Raw genomic sequence first — 26,816 nt, 5'->3', positions numbered from 1 at the left:
AGCGCTGGTATGAGTAGTAAAGATGTTCTCAAGGATGCCAGAGAACAGATCTCAATAAGCAGCAGCTAGTGATATAGACAGAAAAGGGGCACTTCAAACATGAAGAGGGGTAGGGTTTTAAAAGTTTAACACTGCACTCCTTATAACTTTTTTTTTTTTTTTTTTGGTAGTACTGAGGGTGTAATCCAGGGGCTTTTCTACTCCTGGGCTATACTCCCAGACCTATTTTATATTTTATTTGGAAACACGCTCTCACTAAGTTGCTGAGAACCTAAGTAGTTGAGGCTGGTTTTAAACCTATGTGATCCTCCTGTCTTAGCCTCCCAAGTGCTGGGATTACAAGCGTGCGCCACCACGCCTGGCTCTCCTTATAACTTCTGGACCCTTTGAAGTCTGAACTAAACAGACAGAGTCTTTGGGACCATTACTCGTGGCTCCCAAAGCCCTGGTTGTTCATAGACCTTATTTTGTATTATACAGGTCAATTTCAATGGTTGAGGACTGAAGAAAATCACTCATTCCTAACAAACGAGGTAAGCCTAGCTCACTACATCAAAGAACAGAAAAGCTAATGTTAGGACTGTTTGAGTTTTGAAGAATAAATGTACACACAACTTTTTTCATTCATTCATTCATTCATTCATTCATTCAACATTTTGGTATAAGCACTCTGCTTTTCCTAGAAATACAAGTCATTAATAACTATTCTTTTCCCAAAAAAAGTTAAGAATCTAAAGAACAACCTATAAACAACCATGCTTATATAGAAAATGAAATTAGTAACAAACTCAAAGCAACTTAGTAACTGCAAAATAGCACCATCTCCAAAGTGCTTCATATTATCAGCCAAACATTACCGCCTATCAAACTCTAATCATTACGACTAGAAAAATCAAAATACTATACCAGGATAATTCCCTGAATTGTGAGTACCCCTTTGAACATCAAAAACAAATGCCACTTTAACTATTCGTTCTCTGAAACAATGAATGATTTAAATGACAGTTTAAGGGCCAGCCGTGGTGGCACACACTTGTGATCCCAGTATTTGGAAGGCTGAGGCAAGATGATCACAGAGGTTTAGTGATCTTCCAGGCACAGCAGTTTAGTGAGGCTCTCAGCAACTTAGTGAGATCCTGTTCCAAATAAAATATAAGCCGGGCGTGGTGGCGCACGCTTGTAATCCCCGCACTCGGAAGGCTGAGACAGGAGGATCGCACAGGTTCAAAGCCAGCCTCAGCTACTTAGGCTCTCAGCAACTTAGTGAGACCCTGTTTCCAAATAAAATATAAAATAGGACTGGGAGTATAGCCCAGAGGTAGAAAGCCTCTGGGTTCCAACCCCAGTACCACAAAACAAAAAAAATAAATAAAATATAAAATACATCTTTAATTATAGCTAAGAAGTAGAAGACCCCCGAGTTCCATCCCCAGTACCACAAAAAAGACAATTTAAAATTATTTCTACTTTATTATTCAGAACATCTTCACACATTTGAAAAAAGCAATGCATATATATTAAATATATCTTCCTTCACAGGCTACTTAATGAATATACAAGTTCATTATCTTCTCTGTCTTTACAACTCAACAACTACTTCCTGAGAGTATGAAGCCCACTGACTAGAAATCTCTGGCCTATATTTACTATATGCTTATTTCCAAATAAGCCCGCATTTTTTTCACAAATTACTCTTACTCCAAATACTCTTAACTAAATTTCCTGCTATTTTAGCATCTCTGTAATTATGAGAATTCGATACAAGACTAGAGTTCCACTAATGATCAGTGGTTAATCTAAATTCACTGGTAGAAAAAACAGACCCCAAACTGGTTGGAATCATTTGGAATTTTTTTCCTTTTTTTTTTTTTTTTTTTTTTTTTTTGGTGGTACTGGGGTTCCTGGAAGCCCTTCTACCTCCGGGCTACACTCCCAGACCTACTTTTATTTTTGGAAACAGGGTCTCTTAAGCCAGCGCGGCTGGCTTCGAAACTGCACGATCCTCCTGTCTCCACCTCCCAAGCGCAGGGATTACAAGCGTGTACCCGGCTAAAATCATTTGAATTTTTAAATCAAAAAATTAACTTCTAAATATCCATTAACACAGAGATCTACTTATACATAAATTACTAGCAGGAGTACTAACACATTTGATTTTTAAAGGCTCCCACAATACTTAATTTATACTAATAAATCCAAATTTATAAACCATTATAGCTTAGGCTCTATGAATTTTATCCATGGATATAAAGCTTACAAATAAAAATAAACTAAAGCAGGCTGAGCAAAGTGGCATTTGCCTGTAGTCCCATCTACCTGGGAGAGTGAGGCAGGGAGAACACAAGTCTAAAGCCAACATGGTACAATTCAGTGGGTCCCTGTCTCAAAAATAAAAAAATAAAAAGGACTAGGGATGTAGTAAAATGGTAGAGCACCCCTGGGTTCAATCTCCAGTACTATAAAAATGAATAAGCAAGCCGGGAGTGGTGGCTCATGCTTGTAATCCTAGCATTTTGGGAGGCTGACAGGAGGAACCTGGTTCGTGGACAGCTTCAGCTACTACTTAGTGAGGCCCTTTGCAACTCAGTGAGACACTGTTTCAAAATATAAAATAAAAAATAGGGCTGAGGGTGTAGCTTGAAGACAGAATGTCCCTGGGTTCCATCCCCGTACGGCAATAAATAAATAAATAAACAAATAAATAATAAACAAGCAAGCAAACAAGCAAAACAATTTTAAATAAAAATTAAAAATTACAGCCAGGCGTGGTGGTGCACACTTGTAATCCCCGAGCTTGGGAGGCAGAAACAGGAGGATCGTGCATGTTCGAAGCCAGCCACACTGGCTTAAGAGACCCTGTTTCCAAATAAAATTATATGAATAGGTCTGGGAGTATAGCACGGAGGGAGAAGAGTTTCCAGGAACCCCAGTACCACCAAAACAAAAAAAATGTATGGTGGTACTGGGGTTCCTGGAAACTGGTCTGTATAAAAATTAATGTTTTATTTTGTTTCTCCACTCACTGTCATTAACTGTGCTCTTTCCATGAAAACATATCAAGTTTTTTGTGTTTTTGTTGTTTAAATACAGACAATAATAGGTAGGTGTAGGAAGGTTACAGAAAAAGACCATCACTGTTAAAAGACTCAGGGCAAATTACTGTAAATGAAAAGACTTTTTAATTCATACAGCCAATACAAAAGTCATCTGCAGATAGAATAAAAGAAAAAGGTATATAAAAACTCATCTAAATTGTATGAAATATAGCAGAGATTATTCATCTACACAAACACATGTACACATTTTCTAAGTTCTGTTATAAGTCAGAAAGTTAGGAGACTAATCATCTATGTACATTTAAAAACACATATAAGAATACTCCATTCTTAAAACCTTATATTACAAAGATCTTTTATGTCACATACACATACACACACAGAGGTTAGAATATTCTTGCTAAACAAAACCAGAATAAATTTTTAGTCAAATTGCAATTTCTTACACCCTCTTGCCTAAGAATGGAAACAGAATACAAGATACAGCAAAATAAAGTACCATGCTAAAACTGTTAAAATACTTAGGGGAAATTAGTCATTTTTTTTAAGTCAGGACAGTCAATTCAACAATAAACTATCACCTGTAATGAGCCCTACATTTTTTTACTTTAGTTTTTTTACTAAAGTAATCATTATGCTAAAATACCTACTGGCTTATTAGCAAAAGATTTTCTTTGACTTAATATATGTGTATACTTGGAAGTTCAATCTTGAAATGAGGCAGAATATCTTCAAAAATGCTCTTTATTATAATTAATTTAAACTAAGATAGTAGTTAATGAAAGTTATAGTTAATTAAACTAAGATAGCAGTTAATGAAAGTGATCCTGTATACATTCAAATCATATAAACATGTTCTTAAGGTGGATGTGGTGACGCACACTTGAAATCCCAGTACTTGGGAGGCTGAAACAGGAGGATTGCAGGTTCAAGGCCAGCCTCAGCTACTTAGTGAGGCCCTCCACAACTTAGTAAAACCTTGTTTAAAAAATAAAGAATAAGAAAATACGGCTCGGGGTGTAGCTCGGAGGTAGAATGCCCCTTGGTTGAACCGGGTATGATGGTGCATATTTGTTATCCCAGTACTTGGGAGACTAAGACAGGAGGACCATAGGTTCCCAGCCAGCATCAGCTACTTAGTGAGGCCCTCCACAACTTAGTGAGACCCTGTTTGAAAATAAAGAATAAAAAATCTGGCTATAACTTGGAGGTAGAATGCCTGTGGGTTCCATCCCCAGTATCATACACACACACACACACACACACACACACACACACACACACATCCTAAATGTCAGGTTCATAAGCAATAGAAGACTGGAATTACTATTTGATAAGCACAAGGCACTATTCTAAGCACTTAACATCCATTAATACATTTAATATGGAAAATACTGTGAGAATGTGCCTATTGTATCAACTCTATCTCAACTTTACCAATAAGAGAAGTAAACTCAGAAAAGGTTAAAAGTAGTTGCCTATTTTCTCACAACTAATATAAGGTTAGGTCTTCAATTCAATGAACTCTACTGCAGCTGGATGCACTGGCACATGGCTGTGATCTTGGTGATTTGGGAGGCTGAGGGCAGGAGGATAGTCCAGCCTGGATAGTTGGAATCCAGCCTGGGCAATTTAGCATGACCCCATCTCAAAATAAAAAATAAAAAGGAATGAGGTTGTAGTTCAATGGTAGAACACCCCTAGGTTCAATCTTCAATACTGCACACACAAAAAACTAGTCACCGTTTTATAAATATTCCAACTAAACTGAAATGAATCAATCTTCTTGAATCTAATCAGCAGGAATGGAATAAATGATAAAAACAGCTATAGCCTTCATTCAAAGAAATAAGAAATAAAATTAAGTGTTCTCTATCCCAGTTTTCAAAATGTGAAAACAAAATTGGGGAATAAAATAGAGTTAAGAAAAACAACATGATTTTGGTTAAATGTAGTTTAAAATTCGGCTAGCATATTTGTGAATAAGAATTCTATACTCATCTTTATTAATTCATTCCCCATGCCTCCTTCTTAGAAAAACAAAAATGGATCACCAATAAGTCCAAACTTTCAAAACCAGCTCTACATTTTTTAAATGCAACCAGAGTAAACCGTAAAGAAGCCAATCAGCTAATTTCAGAATAAATTATTCCTCTTTAAAGTTTGCAAATGCAGCTGGCCGTGGTGGCGCACGCTTGTAATCCCCGCGCTTGGGAGGCTGAGACAGGAGGATCGCACAGGTTCGAAGCCAGCCTCAGCTACTTAGTGAGGCTCAGCAATTTAGTGAGACCCTGTTTCCAAATAAAATATTAAAAAGGTCTGGGAGTATAGCCCGGACGTGGAAAGCCTCTGGGTTCCACCCCCAGTACCATCAATTAAAAAAAAATAAAATAAAATAAAAAAATAAAGTTGCAAATGCACCAGTTTTACCAAAATCTCCTAAGCTATAAAACTAAATGACTATAGCCAATGGCATTGCATATTATGTATAAAAATCAAAAAATTCAATTTACACGCTTAAATATGGTGGCAAGTTAACTGCCATACCACCATTAAAAAATAAAAAAAACTTCCAAAACAAAATCTTACTCGTGCTTCCTGTAGATCAATCGATAGAATAAATTTCCTTTGTAATAACAAATTAGGAGAAATCATTCTTTTTAAAAATTTTTATTGGTGCATTGTAGTCATACATCTTAATGGGGTACAAGATGGTAGAGGCATACATGCATATATCTCTTATTTAGCCCTTCCCCAATTTCCACCCCATTTCTTCCCCGCTCCCTCCTCATGTTTGGCTTACTGATTGACTCTGATATGTTTATGAATGTACATCGTGTACATTAGGAAATCTCCCTCCCCCCGCCCCCTCAAATAGGCCGCCTTATTTCTTCATCTATGGTTTCTCCTCCTTTGTCTAGAGTTCCTCCTATGACCCTTTTGCTCCCTAGCTTCCACTTATTAAGGAGAGCATCTGGCTTTTTTACTTTTTGTGACTGACTGTTCTCACTTAGCATAATGATCTCCATAGCCATCCTTTCCCCCACAAATGATGCAATTCTGTCCTTTATGGCTGAGTAAAATTCCATTATATACATATCCCATAATTTTGTGATCCATTCATCTCTTGATGAACAATCATTCTTAATTCAACAAAACAAATGGTCACTGTACACAAAGTACCAATTAAAAAGAAAGTCCAAAGGCCGGGAGTAGTGGCACATGCTTGTAATCGCAGTACTTGAGAGGCTGAGACAGGAGCATCCCAGATTCACAGCCAGCACCAGATACTTACTGAGGTATTCTCCAACTTAGCAAGACTCTGTTTTAAAATAAGGAATAAAAAATAGGTCTGGAAATATAGGTAGAAGGGAGAATACCCCTGGGTTCAATCCCCAGTATTGAAAAAAAAAAAGTAAGTACAGAATGTACATGGTTGTGCCCCTCACTTGTTACAACAAAATACATTCTTTCCGAGGCACATCTCAATCTCATCGCAATCCTGCTAAGTCATTATGTGCTCTTTCAAATTTGAGTCTTTTTCTGTAGGAACTACCATATTGTTAAACAAGTTTCAATCAAATACCACTTGCATATTTTTAAAAAAGAATAAACTCGGTCTAGAGATAACAGAAAGATTATTTAAATCTTTCTATTAAAATCAGAGAGAACACAGCCAATTGTTAAGGAAAGTTGATTACTACAGATCATTAGCAATAAAAACAACAGTGTAATCAAATTAATTATATAAAAACAGTAGCAGCTCTTTCTGTTCAAAATTACTAACTCATCTAGTTGGGAATTAGCATGTTCTTTTAGTAAAAATTAGCATACTATTTTGTTTTTTTAACATACATAATACAAAATAATCAGAGTTGGCAAGACAGCATATATTACATCTGAAATTTGGGGAAACAGTGAGAAATATGACAAAAGTTTAGTTCTTCAACATACAAAGAGCTCTTATAATGAATATTTTTTAAAGTCCATTAGAAAAATAAACTAAGAATATGAAGCACCAATAGCCAATAAACATAAAAGGGAAGTTCAACAGCATCAGTAATCAATCTTAAGGCTTACAAAATTAGAATGATATTAAAGATTGTTACATCCCAGTTTTATCAAACTAAAATAACCAGTATCTAGAATTAGGAATATATAAATTTGTGCTGCATTTTTCTTTTTCTTCTTCTTCTTCTTCTTTTTTTTTTTTTTTTTTGGTGGTACTGAAGCTTTCTACCTCCTGGCTATACTCCCAGACCTATTTTATACTTTATTTGGAGACAGGGTCTAACTAAGTTGCTGAGAGCCTCACTAAGTAGCTGAGGCTGGCTTCGAACCTGTGCGGTCCGGTCCTCCTGTCTCAGCCTCCTAAACTCTGGGATTACAAGCGTGCACCACCACGCCTGGCCATGTGCTGAATTTTTCTATCAATTATCAAAATTATGTATTATGGTCCAAATAATTAGTTGATGGAAATTTACACTGAGATAATCATGTAAATGAAGATGAAACAAGTTAATAAATGTTTTATCTTCACTTCTCCATATAGCCAGTGGCCTTTCTTTACCAACTCTTTCACATTATAAAAGTCTCAGTCAGCTTATTCTTCTCATTTAGTTCTATGTAATAGAGAAATGTTCCCCTTACTCTGAAATGTTATCTATATTGTTTTAGGTAAACTACTTGATTTCTCAAATCTTCCATTTCCCAAAATGAAAAAAATAAAAACCCGCACAAAGAATTTTGGGAGTAATTAAATAGTATAATAAACTGTAAAACATTTAATTTATAAAAGAACTCAGTATCCTGAAACGTTCAGAAAATCAACATCAATATAAATAAATATCAAGCTCTTATTTGACTGCCACAACACGACACAACTTCTGATGGATTTTCACATTTGGAGAACATGTTTGAGAGACTAACAGGAAGTTTTGTGGCAAGAAAAACAAAATCTTTAGGAGAAAAAAGGACTGAATACCTCAAGATGAATAGTCCTAGAGCAGAGGACAGAGCCACTTTTCCAGTGGACAATTTCAATACAGTCTAATCCAGACTGAGTAGCAAGAGATGCTTGTTTACTTAGTAATATTTAATTTCAAAGGTGTAGCTGACACCACCTATTACTTACTACCAATAACAACTACCCGTTATTTGGCATTTCTGTGCCAGGCAACATATCCTAATTAGTTCCCAAAACAATTCTACATAGTAGATACTAAATATTATTTTTCTCATTTTGCAAATGAAGAAACAAAAAGGTGTACTAAGGGCACAAAAATAATCAGTGAAGAAATGAGGATTCCATTACAATTGCCTCTCATCCAACTCTAAACTCTAAAATGATGCCCATTATTCAGAACTACTGGCTCAGTATAATTTCAAATGTTTGTTCTTTGAGAGAAATAGGAGGCTCTGAACAAACTATAAACAGGTAGTACATATGGTGCTCCCCCACCTAGGAGTTTCCATAAGGGGCAGATATATTTAAATCTCTAAGCCTAAAACCAACCTAGGATAGTACAGATTCCCAGAACTTGGCAAATGGAATGAGGCAAGGTTTAGTGACTTCAGCAAAGGAAGAGTAGTTTGAGGAAATCAATTTAAAATGCCAAACAATTTTCCATAGAAACATGGCCATAAAATAATTCATGTGTAAAAGATTTTAAGCCCAATGTAGTGGTATATAATTATAATCCCAGTAATTTGGAAGGCTGAAACAGGAGGATCTCAAGTTCATGGACAGCCTCAGCAACTTACTGAGTCCTCATTTCAAAATAAAGAATGAAAAATAGGGCTGGTGGTATAGCTCAGAGGTAGAATGCCCCTGCGTTCAACCCCCAGTACGGAAAAAAAAAAAGGATCTTATATACAATAAACGACATAGCTGACTAAAAATCTAAATACCAAGTAAAACTGTATATTATTTCCTTTAGAACACATATAAACTTAAAAACAGCTGGACATGGTGGTGCACACTTGGAAGCTGAGAAAGGAGGATAACAGCTTTGCCACAACAAGCCTCATCTACTTAGTGAAGCCCTTTACAACTTAGACCCTGTTTCAAAACTGAGAATAAGCCAGGCGTGGTGGTGCATGCTTGTAATCCCAGCATTTGGGAGGCTGAGACCGGAGGATCCCGGTTCACAGACAGCCTCAGCTACTTAGTGAGGCCCTCTGCAACTCAGTGAGACCCTGTTTCAAAATAAAGAATAAAAAATTGGGCAGGGGGTATAGCTCAGAGGTCAAATACCTCTGGGTTCCATTCCCAGACCCGCAAAACAAAAAACAACAAAAAAAAAAAACTGAGAATAAAAAATAGGGCTGGGGATATAGCTCTGAGGTAGAATACCCCTTGGTTCATCCCCAGTACTGGGAAAAAACAAACAAACAAACAAACAAAAACTTACAAACAGGGGTTTTATAGATTGTTTGACTGGAACTTTCTTTAAAATGTCAGCTATTGCCAGGCGTGGTGGTGCACGCTTGTAATCCCAGCATTCGGGAGGCTGAGACCTGGAGGATCGCGGTTCGTGGACAGCCTCAGCCACTTAGTGAGGCCATCTGCAACTCAGTGAAACAGGGTTTCAAAATAAATGATAAAAAATAGGGCAGGGGGTGTAGCTCGGAGGTCAAATGCCCCTGGGTTCCAACCCCAGACCCGCAAAAAATAAAAATAAAATAATAATAAAATAAAATGTCAGCTATTTTTCAGTTTCTTTTCTATCTTCTCCCTATTTTTATTTTTTTAAATAATTGGTTTGATTGCCAAAAAACCTAACAATCAGCAGGACCTAGAAAAGATTTAATTCCCAATTGTCTGTAATGTAATCTTATTAATTTCTGCATGTTTACCTTTCTAAAAAACTCTAGTAAATTGACTCTAGTCTCATTGTTATTCCACAATTTGTTGCCTAGAGATAAGTTATCTTTCAAAATTTTTACAACAAAAATGTTACAAGAAGGCCAGACGTGGTGGCGCACGCTTGTAATCCCCACGCTTGGGAGGTGGAGACAGGAGGATCGCACTGGTTCCAAGCCAGCCCCCTGGCTTAAGAAACTCTGTTTCTAAAAATAAAAAAAAATTTAAAATAGGTCTGGGAGTGTAGCCTGGAGGTCGAAGGGCTTCCAGGAACCCCAGTACCACAAAAAAAAGAAAAGAAAAAGTTACAAGAAAAACTTTAAATGTCAAATTAGTCATACTTTTAAGAAAATACTCATAATCAGTAAATTTTGAAACAGAGATGACAGAGAGGAGTGGATGTTCTTAAGATAGACAACAAGCAGGGCGTGGTGGTACACACTGGAAATCCCAACATTTGGGAGGCTAATACAGGAGAATCATGGTTGACAGACAGCCTCAGCTACTTAGTGAGGTTCTTTGCAGCTCAGTAAAACCCTGTTTCAAAATAAAGATTAAAAAAAAATAGGGCGGGGGCTGTCACTCGGAGGGTTCTATTCCCAGTACCACACACACACACACACACAAAAAAAAATACAACAGTACAAAGAGGGGCCCAAACAGGGTTCAAACAAGAAAGAAAGCAGAAGTGCCACTCAAACATTTTTCTCTCAAGCAGAATAATCCAGAACTAGACCTCCCCACCATCCACATCTCCTCACAAACAGACCATTAGCCCCCTTTTCATCCTACTTCCCTCTTACTTAAGAGCTTTAGAGTCAAGAAGAAACATGATATTTCAAAAATCTTTGCCTCCTAACTCCAGAGAATTTTAAATTATTAAAGTTTTAAACAAATGACAAAAGTGAAAATCTGTTATCCCACTATTGGAAACTTAATGCAAATGTGCAGGTAAAGTTGCATACTGACCAAAACAACACACTAAAGTAACTCAAACAAAGAAATGTAAATTACAGGTACCAAAGCTTTTTGTTTGGGGGAAGGGTGAAGTAGAGGACTGAGTAAAATAATAATTAGTTGAATAAAAACCGAAGATAAAGGTTATTAGATTAGAAAGATATCAAAAGGGAAGCAAAGATTGCTAGATACAAACTGTGAAGACTTCTCATTTTGCCTGTGACTTGTACTCATCAAAAGCAGTGGGCCTGCATCACCTCACTGATAAATATCTGCATTTAAACATCTACCTTTGTTAAAAAGATACTTTGTTAACAAAGGATTTCTTACCCAATATTTTCCAGCCTGTCTAGATCACAGAAGCACTGTCTTTCATATCCATGCTCGACTGTGCCATCCAATACTAAGATTTCTTCAAGTATTATCCTCTAGTGTATTCTCATCCTCATTGTATCTCCCCCTCCCTCTCTCAAGTCAAAATATCTCTCCTCCATAAATATTCATGAATCTGAAGTATTCTCTGTTACTTTGTAATCAATAGATTATTTTTAAATGTAACTATAAATATAAATAAAAACTAGGTGGCCCAGGCTTGTAATCCTCACACTTGGGAGGCTGAGACAGGAGGATCGCACAAGTTCAAAGCCAGCCTCAGCTACTTAGTGAGGCTCTCAGCAACTTTGTGAGACCCTGTTTCCAAATAAAATATAAAATGAGTCTGGGAATGTAGCCTGGAGGTAAAGGTCCCTGGGTTCCATCCCCAGTACCACAAACAAACAAACAAACAAACAAAACTAGGGCTGGGGTTATAGCTCGGAATATAATACCCAAGTTCAATCTCCAGTACCCCCCCAAAAAAATAAAATAAATTTCACTACTGAATAAGTTTTAGTGTAAATATTCTCTAGTGGGTTCATGTTTTTACCTCTCCAGTTACATTTGAGGGAAACAGGGTTAAATATCAGTCTTATCTTTAATTTTCTGTATTACATATAGTAAAGCTCCCTACAGAAAAGATATTTAAATGATTTTTTTTTTTCTTGGCAATAATGGGGATGGAACACAGGGGCATTCTACATCCGAATTACAACCCCTAGCCCTAGTTTTTATTTTTTATTTTGAAAAAGGGTCTCACTGAGTTGCAAAAGGCCTCACTAAGTAGTAGCTGAGGCTGTCTGCAAACCACGATCCTCCTGTCTCAGCCTCCCAAACGCTGGTATTACAAGTGTGCACCACTACACCTGGCATTAAATGATTTTATCCCAATAAGCCACATACTTCATAGTCAAAAATCAACATACCGAGCTCAGGGTTTGACCCAACTGGGTTTCTTAGAAAATGGTTCATTTTGCAAGCCATGAAATGGTGGCAAGAATGGTCTAACTACCTCTTCTCTGACATCATTAAATCATGCTGTAATCATCTAAATAATCATGCTAGCCTATTCAACCTGAAATTATAATTAGTCACATAATTTTGATTTACTTCCTCTAAAATTACATCATTAAACAAACGTGAATCACTACTACAAAAAAAAAACAGGCAGTCTTCACAAGACTGCAATTCACAATGTGCAAGGTATACTAGTTCTTCTGCCAAGAGTATTTCTAATACTAAGAGACTTTAAACTTTCTCAAGTCAATCACTTACAATTTAAAAACATATGCCAACATTTATCCACACAGATACCGCACAGTATAGCCCATCACTGGAAAATCTTGATGTATCCCTGGACTGTATATAGTTTAAATAAAAATTGAAAGAACATTGAATTTCTCGGTAGAGATTAATATGTAGGTGCTTTCAATTTAGACAGACATTGGGTTTTAGAAATAAAAACACAACTATTTAAAACAGGCTTAGCTGGGCGTGGTGGCGCACGCTTGTAATCCCTGTGCTTGGGATGCAGAGACAGGAGGATTGCACAGGTTCAAAGCCAGCCACGTTGGCTTAAGAGACCCTGTTTCCAAATAAAAAGTACAAAATAGGTCTGGGAGTGTAACCTGGAGGTAGAAGGGTTTCCAGGAAAAAACAAAAAACAGGCTTGTATTTCACAGATGTGAAGATTATAGCCTAGAAGGCTGGCCCAAGGTCACAAAGTTAAGAAGAGATCTAGACCTCAAAAATCACAGCAGAATCTTCACCTCACTACATTACTCTACTTCCTCTAAAATATATCCTAATATCTCTTCAAATATTGAGATTACAATTGTAGTAATGTTTCCTTTTATTATTTCCCTCTAAATTTAAAAAAAAATAGGGTCTGTATCTTCCCTTTCCCAATCCAAAATAATTTTACTACTTTCTCAAAAATACATGTCAACAGCTCTAAATTGTTGTTTTTAACTTTAAGATATATGCAGCCAACTTTTCATATTAAGAATACCTTTAAGTATTCATTTACAATTATAGTTTTACTTTCTACTCATACATCAGAAATGCTAATTATTTCAGTTAGCTATTATTTTTTAATATGAGAAAAGCCATCAGGGGAAACCCAATGACAAGGTTTACTAACTCCTAAAGAGTTCCAGATTGATTCCACTTAATTCCCAAAGTATACCTGTTTTCCAGTTTATTTTCTTCCAAACTGACAGGCTTTGTCTAGGGTCCTTTCACTACTGCCAACGGGTCCCTGGCACCCAACTCTATTTGAATACTAATACATGCATTTACAAACTTTTCTAACTTGAGAGAAAACTATGTAAAACAAGAACAAATTTATTCTTGATGACAGTCACTAAAAGACAACTATAAAATCAAATCCATATATTTTATTATATCAATACCAGCTACTTAAAATACCTTTCCTTTCCCCACCCCGAGGCACTAGGGATTGAACCCAGGGGTATTCTACCTCTAAGCTATACCCCTAGTCCTATTTTTTTATTCTTTATTTAAAACAGGGTCTCACTAAGTTGCAGAGGGCTTTACTAAATAGCTGAGAACCTTCAATCCTCCTCTCTCAGCCTCCCAAATACCGGGATTACAAACATGTACCGCCACACCCAGCTCTTAAAAACTCTAATTACCTTCTTATTCTCATGCATGTCTCAAGAAGAAAATATTAGGCACATATATTGTTAATATGATTATACTTGAACACTAAAATCTGTTTTTCCTTAAAAACATCTAGTCTTCCTGAACTATCTAAACTTTACATATATAATATATACAACTCAGGGAGATTGGAGACAAACATGTTGTGAAACCATCACCACCAGTCTTTCTGAACTTTATTTTATACCACCCTCTAACCAGATCCTTCCCAAAGCATCTGAAGTTCATGTCACTTTTTCTAAAATACTTTTATATTCCATCTTTCTCCCATGACTTAGGAAACAGAATACTATAACTCTGTAGTAATTGCTGCCAAGATTTACAAGGCTGTTCCTAACCAAAAGACCAAGACCACTTTCTTAATGTGAGAATTAACATGACTTTCACTAAGACTCAAAGGCATCAAACTATTCATTTCAACTTATCACAGTATCAGTCCTTATAAAATATTATAAAAATATACACATGGTTTATTAACCTCAATTCCTAGTAATGATGACCAGTTTATATTATAGGAAAATCTTTGAAATTTAGACAAAGCAGTAAAAAAAGGCAATTAAAACATGAATAACATGCCTATATCAGGTCACATTTACAGTCAACTCTAATTTACATACTAGCTCAAAGACAGAGTATATTAAGATAAAGAAAAATGTACAAAAATAAGTAGTAGGACTTTATGTCTTCTTATAAAATCTCTCTATTCCTTGCATAGAGATTGAATAAAATTTCATATATAAGAGAAAAAGGTAAACAAAAGGCAAGAAAAACATTTCAGTTCATAAGAAGCTCTGCCTCCACACAAGAAAATACTGACACTATGGAGATAACAATCCCAGCCATCACCAGTAAATGCCATTTAGTAACACTCAAGTTGTTTCAATTTAACGTACCTTTCTTCTCTGAGAGATGTTGAGGGCACCAAAGTCATTAAACAAGGATGAAGCAGGTGAAGTTAGAGCATCTGGAAGGCAAGTTATATAAGTTTCCATACAGACAACTCTGGTAAACCACAAACCTAATAAGTGTTAACTTGACAATGCCTACACTATAAACTATATACGAAAATAGTTAAACTCAGTGCCTCACACGTAGTGGACATTCAAATATTTTCTAAGTGAATGAAACAAAACTTGATGAATAATTCACTCAGCCCATATTCACTATATACTTATTCAGAATCTCTAAGGATTGAGCTATATCTGTTTGTTTAAAAATAAAAATCAAATAGAGGGGGAAAAAACTATTAATCATGTTATTGAAACTGTGTGTATAAAGGAAGTAAGTCCATCTCTAGTAAATAAAAGTTTATGTCTTTGAGACCAAATCCTGAGAAGGAAAAAGGGGATGCGGGAGGCGTCGATCACACTTGGGTTTAAAAACACTGGCAAGACCTTAAAACCATTTACTCTGCCAGCTGTGGTGCTGCAAGCCTGCAATCCTAGTACTTAGAAGGCTGAGAGGCAAGATCTAAGGTTCAAAGCCAGCACAGGTAACTCAGCAAGACTGTTTCAGTAAGAAGGAGTGGACTAGGAGTATAATTCAGAAGTAGATCACCCCTGTGTTCAAACCCCAGTACCACAACAAATGGGGGAAAAAATGTACTCTATAAACTATTTCATTCTTCAAGTTTAACAACACATATTTGATATTCTTACTAAATAGAAAATAAATTCTTGTTTTTTGTTTTGGTGGTGGTGGTGGTGGTTTTTCGGTACTGGGGATGGATATTCTACCTTCAAACTACACCCCCACCCCTATTTTTTATTCTTTATTTTGAAACAGGGTCTCACTGAGTTGTAAAGAGCCTCACTAAGTAGTAGCTGAGGCTGTCCTGAAACTGCAATCCTACTCAGTCTCCCAAATGCTGGGACTATAAGCATTTGCCACCACTTCTGACTTCTAAATTACTGTTTTTAAAGATGAAAATATTAAATGCTTCAAAAACTAAACATAAAATCCAAAGTTTTTTATAGGTTCAATATTCCATTCCTCTGCAACCAGAAATTACAATAAAATTATACTTCTTATTTCTCACTGTACAAATCAGAAGAGTATCTGAAATAGCATGACATATGATGTAATATTTTATTTTCACTTCTGTATTTTTTAATCTCATTAGATTATCTATGACACAGCGAAGCATGGTAACACAAGCCTCTAATCTCAGTACTTGGGACACTGAGACAGGAGGATTAGAGGTTCAAGACCAGCTTCAGCAACTTAGCAAGAACCCATCAAAAACTGAAAAAAATAGGGTTAGAGGTGTAGCTCAGAAATAGTACACCCCTGATTCAATCCCCAGTACCAATTTGAGAAAAACAAATCTTGTGAAATCCTAAATACTAAATATCTTCACTTAAAAGATATTTAAATAGCTTCATAATGTTATGTGTGTGTGTCTGCTTAATTTCTGCCTCCTATCTAAATTTTTATAGTCTAACCATTCCTTAGAATTGAAATTAACTTTATATTAAATAATAATGTTAAGAAAGAAAACTAATAGAAAAAAATATTTATATTATATTTAATACACATAAAAATTGGTAGTTTTATTTATATGTTATTCATCCTCTATGTTTACTTTGATATCATTTAAAAATCAACACCTAAACTATGAGAATATGAAAATACATAATGCTAAAATTTAGTTTCTAATGCTTTTGTTCACTGTTAAAATGTTACTTTGTTTTCTATAGTATAAGGCTAAAATTTTGAAACAGTGATAAAAACTCAACACAAAAACATAAAATGTCTATCACAGGAAATACTAAACATGCAAGTTTTTATTTTCATCATTAATAATTACTAACATCTTACTCGTAATACTCATCTGTTACAGTTTTAGAAAATATCAGTGAACATTTTTTAAAAATTGAACACAGAAAAGTCTGGAAATTTGTTATTGTTAAAAATGTACATCACTTTTAAATAATTCCACTTCTAACATATATCCAAAAGAAATGATTTAGAGTACTGAAACAGAGTTTACTAAAGTACAGTTGTTTAAAAAAAATAGTAGTTAAGGGCCGAGCATGGTGGACCACACTGTAATCCCAGCATATGGGAGGCTAAGACAGGAGGATCAAGGTTTGAGGACAGCCTCATCTACTTAGTAAGGCCCTTTGCAACTCAGTGAGACCCTGTTTCAAAATAAAGAACAAAAAATAGTGCTGAAGGTGGAGCTCAGAGGTAGAATGCCCCTGGGTTCCATCCCCAGTACCGCAAAAAAAAAAAAAAAGTTGTTAAATAAATTATGAAATTTAAAAATAGTGTTGGGTGTGGTGGTGCACGCTTGTAATCCCAGCATTTGGGAGGCTGAGACAAGAGAATCGCAGTTCGAGGACAGCCTCAGCTACTTAGTGAGGCCCTCTGCAACTCAGTGAGACCCTGTTTCAAAATAAAGAATAAAAAATAGGGCAGGGGCTTTGGCTTGGAGGTAGAATGCCCCTGGGTTCCATCCCCAGACCCACAAAAAAAAAAAGAAAATTAAAAATAGAATTTTTGGTGATCAAGATATACTCATTATTAAGTATGTTTCGTGTTATCTTTACTATTTTATCTATAAATATATAGGAAAAATAGAGAAATATAAATCTTATTAAGTTATCCCTGAGGGGCAAAATAGATGATTTTTATTTTCTACTTAATACCTATTTATAAACTGCAAAATTTCTACAATGTGTATAATTGCTTTTAGAATCAGAAATACACACACACACACACACACACACACACACACACACACGCAAAGGAGACCAAGTCTTACCATGGCCTGCATATGGCTTGGCACTGTCATTCAGAAGGCTTGGGGAACTGCTACTATTAGTCATTCTCTGAAAAAGAAAAAAAAACAAAAAACAACAACAACAACGTGTGTGTGTGTGTGTGTGTGTGTGTGTGTGTGTGTAAATATGTAAGTATAGAAAGTCACTGAGAAACACAAAATTAAAACTGACCCTTCTTTGCTTCTCTCCTTTAATACATCTTTCACATCAGTGACAGTTTAAACTAATTTTCCTGTAAATATTGCTGTTTGAATTAAAACTTTCTATACAAAGCTTCCAAAGACTCAGTGCAACACATCAAATGAAAGCTAAACTCTCTAACCAGGTATTTAAAGGCAAAGTTGCAGTCTTTTTACATTTTTATTTGGAAACAGGGTCACCTAAACCGGCGCGCGCGGCTGGCTTCGAACCTGCAGGATCCTCTCTGCCTCCCAAGGGCGGGGATTACAAGCGTGCGCCACCACGCCCAGCACTGCAGTCTTATTTAAATTATACTTCCATTAACTTTTCGGCCTAGCCAAGACACGTTAACTATTAAGCTTCCTTATCCATAAAATATAAATTCCACTTTCCATCTGAGAGGATGTAAAGTACCTTTATGAAGTCAATAATACTGTGATGTTCTGTTTGTATTATCCTCCACATGCCTTAGAGGACTCCTGAGAGCTTACAAGCGGGCTGTTCTGTTTCTAACATACCCTCTCCGTTCTTCACTCACTGTTGGCTCTCTGCCCCCCATCCTAGAAGGCCCTCATGCCTACAAATAAATCCTTGTCTTCCTACAACTTCTAACTGAATACCTCCAGCTGTTTTAATTCTGTATCCCTAACTTAAGTCACTCAACAGTTTCTGCAGAATTAAAAAGGAGAGGGGAGAATTTTAGTGTATTATTTGAAATAGTGGCTCACAGCAATTGAAAAAAATTTAACTATACATTTAATTGCTCATTAAAAATTAAACCATTGGCTGAGCGTGGTGATGCACGCTTGTAATCCCAGAATTCAGGAGGCTGAGACAGGAGGATCGTGGTTCGCAGACAGCCTCAGCTACTTAATGAGGCCCTCTGTAACTTAGTGAGACCCTGTTTCAAAATAAAGAATAAAAAATAGGGCAGGGGGTGTAGCTCGGAGGTCAAATGCCCGTGGGTTCCATCCCCACACCCGCAAAACAAAACAAAACAAAAATTCATGTATATATCCCTGAACACATTTACTTAAGCACTTATAATCCAAATGACCTTAGAGTGTATACCTACATGAAACCTTAGCTTTTACACAAAAAATAAGTTAAAATCATTCAGAAAAGCACTAGCTTCCTAAGACCTCTTAAAATCAGTCCAACTTGAAATGATGACTTATCACTTTTGTTTTTAAATATCGCACTGCACACGTGGAGGCCATCCAGTAAGGCATTACAGAAACGAGAAAGGACAACACAAACTATTAGGGCAGTTTTCCAATTAACAACTCTAGAATAATTTCCAATTCTACAAAATCCTGCTTTATAAATAAATAAAAATAATGTAAACAAAAATGTCCTCAGCTTTGCATGCAGTCATTTAACAAAAAGAAGTTAGCTACAAAATGGGTTAAAAACAATTCAAGAGCCCTGTGTGGTGGCACACACCTGTAATCCCAGTGCTTGGGAGGATGAGACAGGAGGATCGTGCAGGTTTGAACCCAGCATGAGCTAGTTAGTGAGGCTCTCAGCAACTTAGTGAGACCCTGTTTCCAAATAAAATATAAAATAGATCTAGGAGTGTAGCCCAGAAGTAGAAAGCCCCTGGGTTCCATCCCTAGTACCACAAAGGGAAAAAAAATTCAAATACATTTTAATATAAAAGTCAACGACATACAGTGGCTTTTAATTTTAAACTCTAAATAAAGCTATCAATATTCTTCCACATGCAAAGAATATTGCTATAAGGAAACCCAGGAAACTGGTACTAGTAAGGGTGGTCTTCCCTATGAAGATTAATGGGAGACCCTTCATAACTTTTAACTTTTATATTGTATGTATGTATTATTTATGTCAAAAAGTTTTTAAAAACTACTACCATCACTACCAAGTGTAATTATCATACATACAACACAAAGACAAGAAACTAGTCTACTCTATACATATTCACCGACATCCCCCTTCCCAGGCTCTTAACCCTGAAAGTTCTCACTGATGCCAGTCCTACAGGGGATGCTTGCCTCTACCCCACCTATCTCATCATCTCTTAAAATCTTGCCTCCCATTTGAACAATTCAGGAATAAAAGAACCATGTGGATATTTCTGCCCTGGAATAAGCTTCACTGTTTGGTGCAATATAAATTCACACCAAGAACACCTGCATCAAGCCAGGCATGGTGGCGCATGCTTGTAATCCCCACGCCTGGGAGGCAGAGACAGGAGGATCACGCAGGTTTGAAGCCAGCCATGCGCGCTGGCTTAGGAGACCCTGTTTCCAAATGAAAATGTAAAATTAGGTCTGGGAGTGTAGCCTGGAGGTAGAAGGACTTCCAGGAACCCCAGTACCACCAAAAATAAATAAATAAAAAGAATACCTGCATCAAGGGAAACTTTGTTTCCATGGGGCTTCCAAATCCATTGACTCCAATAAAGCTGGTACTGAAAAAGGAATCTGTGAGACCTGTATCAGTTAAAGCACCTCCATCCATTCCAGGAACTGAAAGAGAAAGAAATCCAAGCATTTAAAATTACTTAAGAGAACAAAACATTAATTTTTGCTTATATGTTCCTAAATAAGTTTAAAAGTCTTAATTCTCTACTATATTTACTTTTACTTGACAGTTCCTAACACAAGATCAATTAAGATCTGTTCAGCTCTAAGAAGCTATTATTAAACAATGCTCACATTAACTACTTTGTTCCCACAAAAATAGTGACCTCATTTAATCACTTAAAAGCCACTTTATAACATGAAGAAACCACATTTGGCTGTCTAGTTTCCTCATCAAGTTTTTTGCTTTAACTTGGCAAAAGGACAACAGATCACTACAATTTCCCCTGAAATCATTCATGATAAACAGAGGTAGTTTGTCAAGACTGTTTCTCATTAACACATCTTTTGAAATAGACCAGCAGACTCACACTAACGCAGAATTCAAGGAGAGTCTGCAAAGGCAGCAATGAGATGAAGTTCAGGTTAAAATGACATGTTCTGTTGATTTCAGAGCAGAGAGAAGGAACCTGGAGCGAAGGGCAATCCACTGCATAACAGAGTGCTGGAGATAGGTGTCTGAATGCTGCTTCCTGGGCACTTGACATGCAGCTACTTTCTAAGCTACTTTCTTGGTTATGTACCAAGCTTTACACTTTATCAGTAAGCTAATCCACAAGTGGAGTTGCCCTTCTCCAGTCACTGAGAACCCATGGACCCCCAAATAAAATACAAACTAAAAATGTTTAATAGGCAGACATAGGATCTCCTTGGAAAGCAATCTGAGGTGATTTTTCTTTTATTCCTCAAAATGTCCAAAATTAAAATGTTACTTTATAGCTGGGCGTGCTTGTATCCCAGTACTTGGGAGGCTGAGACAGGAGGATCCCAGGTTCATGGCCAGCCTCAGCTACTTAGTAAAAAATAAACAAACAAACAAGCAAGCAAGCAGGCTGTTATGTTTTGCGGTACTGGGGATTAAACCAGGGGCACACAACCTTCAAGCTACCCCCAGGTGTAGAGAAACAGGGTCTCACTAAGTTGCAGAGGGCCTCATTAAATAGCTGAGGCTGACAGAGAACCTGGGATCCTCCTGTCTCAGCCTCCCAAGTACTGGGATCACAAACGTGTGCTACCACGCCTGACTGAAATAATCTTTTTTTAATGGCTAATAACTGATTACAACTTGAGATATGACTAAAGAAAATAACCAGAAGTACCTAAGATTTATATATGAAGATGTTCATCAAGTTGATTTATACACAAATATTAAAAGTATTATTTTTAAGAAAAGAAGTCATGTATTGTGGCATGTACCTGTAATCCCAGTATTTGGGAAGCCAAGAAAGATCTGGTTTAAGACCAGCCTCAGCAACTTAGCAAAACACTGTTTCAAAATAAAACCAAAGTGTAGCTCAGAGATAGAAGAACCCTGGATTCAATCCCCAGTACCAAAAAGGAAAGAAAGAGAAATGAGGTGAAATGCCCAATGAGACGAATGTAATCCACTGAAGTCAGACTACTATAAAATAATTTAAAATCACTCTAACTAATGTACTGAACTTGCTTAAAATACTCCAGGAAAATGAAACAGAACTGGGAGAATTAGACAAAAACAACCGGCACAGCACCAATGGTTGAAGTCAGGTGCCCGAGGATAACTATACTATTCTCTCTACTTTCATCAAAGTTTAAATTTTTCCATAATAAAAGGTTATAGAAAATTAGGACAATAAATGCTGGTCGTGGTTTGTGCACCCTTGTAATCCCTGCACATGAGAGGCTGAGACAGGAGGATCGCACAGGTTTGAAGTTAGCCTTGGCTATTTAGTGAGGCTCTCAGCAACTTAGTGAGACCCTGTTTCCAAATAAAGTATAAAATAGGTCTGGGAATACAGAGCGGAGGTAGAAAGCCCCTGGGTTCTACCCCCAGTACCACACACACACACACACACACACACACACACACACACACAAGAAAATTAGGACAATAAAGATTAAATAATTCTAACTGCTAAATTATTGTGATAAAATCTTTCATCTTTGTCTCCAGTTCCTGGCACACAGCTTCTAAAACTCTTATAACATCCTAAGTGATGTTAGGTACCTTTTGTCTTATTTAGTTTCTGACCCTGGTTCCTGATATAGGGCTCCTAAATTCCTTGGAATTTCCTGGTTAATAGGAGCACCTTTTATGCTAATGAAGTGACTCTTAGTGAGGGTCTCCTAGAAGATGGCCTGGTCACCACAATGACCAAGCCACTATTATAGGCTCAGAACTTTCAGCCCATCCCCCATCTCTCTTCCAGGAAGGATCCAGTGGCTAAAGAGTGGGTTGGCAAACAACCATGAGCCAGAAAGATGGCACAGCACAACCCTATAGGGACAGAAGCCCCTGAGCTTAGGATCCTTCCACACCTCATCTTCCCTTCATTTTCACTGGATCCTTATAATAAACCAGTAAACATATACGTTTTCCTGAGTTCTATCGTAGCACTGAGGAGGAGTGGTGGGAACCCCAATTTACAGCCAAATCTGAAAGAAATATAACCTAGGGGACTATTACTTCCAATTTGTGTCTGAAGTGTATGGCAAGAGAAGCAGAGAGGGCCATTTGGCATGTGGGACTGAGCCCTTAACCTGTGGGGCTTATATTAACTCCAGATAATTACTGTCAAAGTCAAACTGTAAGACACCCAGATGATGCCAGAGAGGTAGAGAACATCTGGTGTAAGAAGTTTTGTGTTAAAATATAGCAGAACATAGAACCATGGCCAGGCATGGTGGTGCACACTTGTAATCCCAGTACTTGTGAGGCTGAGACAGGAGGATCATAGGTTCGTGACCAGCCTCAGCAAATTAATGAGGCCCTTTTATAATTTAGTGAGACCCTGTTTAAAAATAAAACCGGGCTGAGAGTGTATTCGAAGGTAGAATCACCCTGGGTTCAATCCTCAGTACCACAAAAATAAAATAATAAAATAAAATAAAATAGAGAGAACTAGTACTTTTCCTCTTTAGTGTAGTAACAATTTACAATGCAAAGAGAAGAGGAGCAAATTTTATTTATAGTATAAAATGACTGTACATACACAAAGAAATTAAGATTGAAAAAGTATGTCAAGATGTTAAAGATCGTGTGCTATATGATGGAAGAGCTTAATCTTTACTCACTTTTCTATAGTATAGTTATTTTCCTAATGATAATAATAACCAAGAAATCCTAAAGGGAGAAGTTTCTTCATTGCACCAAAACATCTGCTCTATAACTTTTCCCAATCAAACAGGATTTAATTATATTTAACACAATTCCAGAGTAAAAATTTTTAATGCAGCATCTTTTTTTTTCCCATAGTAAAGACTCAACCCAAGGGGGAACATTCTACCTCCAAGTTACAGTCCCAGCCCTTTTTGTTTAGAAAGATGGTCTCGCTGGGCATGGTGGCGCATGCTTGTAATCCCCGTGCTTGGGAGGCAGAGACAGGAGGATTTCACAGGATTAAAGCCAGCCTTGCTGGTTTAAGAGACCCTATTTCCAAATAAAAAATATAAAATAGGTCTGGGAGTGTAGCCCAAGGTAGAAGGGTTCCATCCCCAGTACCACCAAGAAAAAAGAAGAAAAAGAAAAGAAAAAGAAAGGGAAAAAGAAAAAGAAAAAGAAAGATGGTCTCCCTAGGTTGGTGAGAGTCATACTAATAAGTTGTTGAGGCTGGTCTCAAGCTTCCAATCTTCCTGTCTCAGCCTTCCAAGTACTAGGATTACAGGTATATGCTACCACTTATCTTGAAAGCAAGATTCACTAGATCTTCATATGCTCATAAGCATAGATATGAGTAGAACTAATGAAATCTAAACTGATACTGGAAGACAATAAACCATATTATAGCCAGGCATGGTGGTGCACGCTTGTAATCCCAACATTTGGGAGGCTGAGACTGGAGGATCGCAGTTCGCAGACAGCCTCAGCTACTTAATGAGGCCCTTTGCAACTTAGTGAGACCCTGTTTCAAAATAAAGAATAAAAAATATGCCGGGCATGGTGGCGCACGCTTGTAATCCCCACACTTGGGAGGCAGAGACAGGAGGATTGCACTGGTTCAAAGCCAGCCATGCTGGCTTAAGAGACCCTGTTTTTTTGGGGGGAAAAAAAGGTCTGGGAGTGTAGCCTGGAGGTAGAAGGGTTTCCAGGAACCCTAGCACCACCAAAAAAAAAAAAAAAAGAATAAAAAATAGGGCAGGGGGTGTAGCTCGGAGGTCAAATGACCCTAGGTTCCATCTCCAGACCCGAAAAAAAAAATTCTTATAAACTTCCAGTCTAGTTTTTATCAAGAAATAAAAATTGGACGGACCAAGATGGTGGAGACAGCAGCGGCAGCCAGTATTCAGGAGAGCTAGAAAAATCCAATCCCACCCACCTTAAACTGTTGGGAGAAATCTACTCCAAAAAAGACCGCTCCTGCCCCACATGCTCAGGAATTCTGGACAACATACTATGTATGAAAAATGCTCTGGAGGAGGGCCAAGATGGCGGCAGCGGCAACAGCCAGTATCAGGAAGAGGCAGGTAGATTCATTCTAGTCTACCCTGAACTTTTGAGGAAATCTCCCCCAAAAGGAGACTACACCTGCTCCACATGCTCAGGAACTCTGGACAACATACTATGTAAGAAAAATGTTCGAGGTGCAGATGGTGCCCCGCATAATCAAGTCGGCTGGAGGCATGCGGAATCCCAGAAGGCAAGGGTGCTCCTGGCCGCTGCGCTCCTCTGCGCAGTCCTGGGGCTGGGTACACTCAGAGCAGCAGAACCCACTCTCCATGGTGAAGCTGTGGGCCTCCGCTCTTGGCAGGGAGATAAAACACATTGCTACTAAGTACTTGGCCCCCAACTCCTGCAAAAGACACATACTGTTTTCTTTTATTAAAAAATATTGAAGAGGGAGGAAGATGGTGGCAGCTGCAGTTGCAGCTGCAGCAGCAACCACAGCTGCAGCAGTGATGGTTAGCAACAGCCGAATAGGATATGCATCCCCCTGAGAAACCCTGGACAAAAGATTTTGATTTTATAGTTGATTGGGACAACACACAGAAACATTTCCAGTCATCACATCCCATCTGAAATATAGGAGAGAAAGTGGAAAATGGCAGAATTAGAGGCAAGACTGCAGCGCAGCACCTGCCACTGCAAAAGAAAGTGATTTTTGGAGGGATGTCCCAGAAGAGATCAGAAAGCAGACTGCTCCTGCCACACATGCACAGGAATACTTAACAACAATATACTAGGAGACCAAGAAGGCAGCAGTGGTGGCGGAAGCCAGTATTCAGGAGAGACAGACAGATCCAACCAAATCCACCTTGAACTTTTGAAGAAATCTCTCCAAAAGTAGACTGTTCCTGTCCCTCATGCTCAGGATCTCTGAACAACACACTAAGTAAGAAAAAGTTTCACGGAGACGAACCAAAATGGTGGTAGCAGCAGCGGCCAGTATTCAGGAGAGGCAGACGGATCCAATCCAATCCACCTTGAATTTTTTAAAATATCTCCCCAAAAGTAGACTGCTCTTGCCGCACAGGTGCAGGAATTCTAGACAACACACTATGTAAGAAAAATGTCCAGGGCAAGTTGGAGGGAGCCCCGCCCATATTGCTGGGCTGATTTGCTGTGTCAGGTGTCCTAGGAAACACCTCAGCTCATGGCCGCTGCACTCCTCTGCACTGTGCCTCTGAGGGTTAGGGTGTTTTTGGAGCAGAGGATTTTGCTCCCATGGTGAGGCTGTGAGCCTCAGCTTTCAGTGGAGAGATAAACTCCATTTCTACTAGAGAATTGGGCTCTCAGCTTCTGCAAATGACAAATGCTGTATTCTTCTACTAAAATATATGGGGAAGGAAAAATGGGAACCTCTGTAAACATCATGCCCACAGTGACAGGAACCAGAGTCTGCCACTCAGCGAGGCCGGGTCTGGAGTTGGCGGGGCAAGGCCAGGTCTGGAGCCAGCGGGCCAGGCCCGGAGCCAGTGAGCCAGGCCGGAGCCTCCCACAGGGAGAGGCCAGGTAAGGAGCCAGCAGGCTGGGCCCAGAGCCTGCCATGGGGCGAGGGCAGTCAAAAGCCAGTGGGCTGGGCTTGGAGCCTGTTGCTTGGGAGGCCTAGAACTGGGGCCTGCTTCAGCAAAAGGCCAGCGGGTTTCATCAACTGTGTGGCCAGAAAGCAATAGAAGCTGCTGCTGCCTCACCTAATCTCTTAGCAGATTTCCAGATCCAAGTGACCTCTATTAAAAAAAAAAAAAAATTGGTTGTGAGTGGATCATCCTGTCAGGTTTTCAGTAAGTGGGAGTAGGTGTGGAGAAATAGAAGCTCTAATACATTGTTGGTGGGATTGCAAGTTGATGCAACCACTTTGAAGAACAGTGTAGAAGATCTCAGAAG

The 26,816-nt window shown here is 38.0% G+C and overlaps 1 protein-coding gene across 5 annotated transcripts in view; it reads right to left on the bottom strand.

Moving 5' to 3' along the window:
* PAN3 (poly(A) specific ribonuclease subunit PAN3) overlaps window positions 1–26,816 on the bottom strand; it is a gene marked incomplete at both ends in the record, with an annotated part of 174,037 nt that overhangs the window by 107,043 nt on the left and 40,178 nt on the right. For all 5 annotated transcript variants that reach the window (XM_080689997.1, XM_080689996.1, XM_080689998.1 and 2 more), the window contains 3 exons: window positions 14,832–14,902; window positions 17,708–17,774; window positions 20,280–20,401. In XM_080689997.1, coding sequence (XP_080546123.1) covers window positions 14,832–14,902; window positions 17,708–17,774; window positions 20,280–20,401 — 260 coding nt within the window. The remainder of the gene's footprint in view (window positions 1–14,831; window positions 14,903–17,707; window positions 17,775–20,279; window positions 20,402–26,816) is intronic.

Source organism: Muscardinus avellanarius (genome assembly GCF_963383645.1).
Source record: "Muscardinus avellanarius genome assembly, chromosome: 2".
NCBI classification, from domain to species: Eukaryota; Metazoa; Chordata; class Mammalia; order Rodentia; family Gliridae; genus Muscardinus; species Muscardinus avellanarius.
This window is presented reverse-complemented; position numbering and strand designations above follow the sequence as displayed.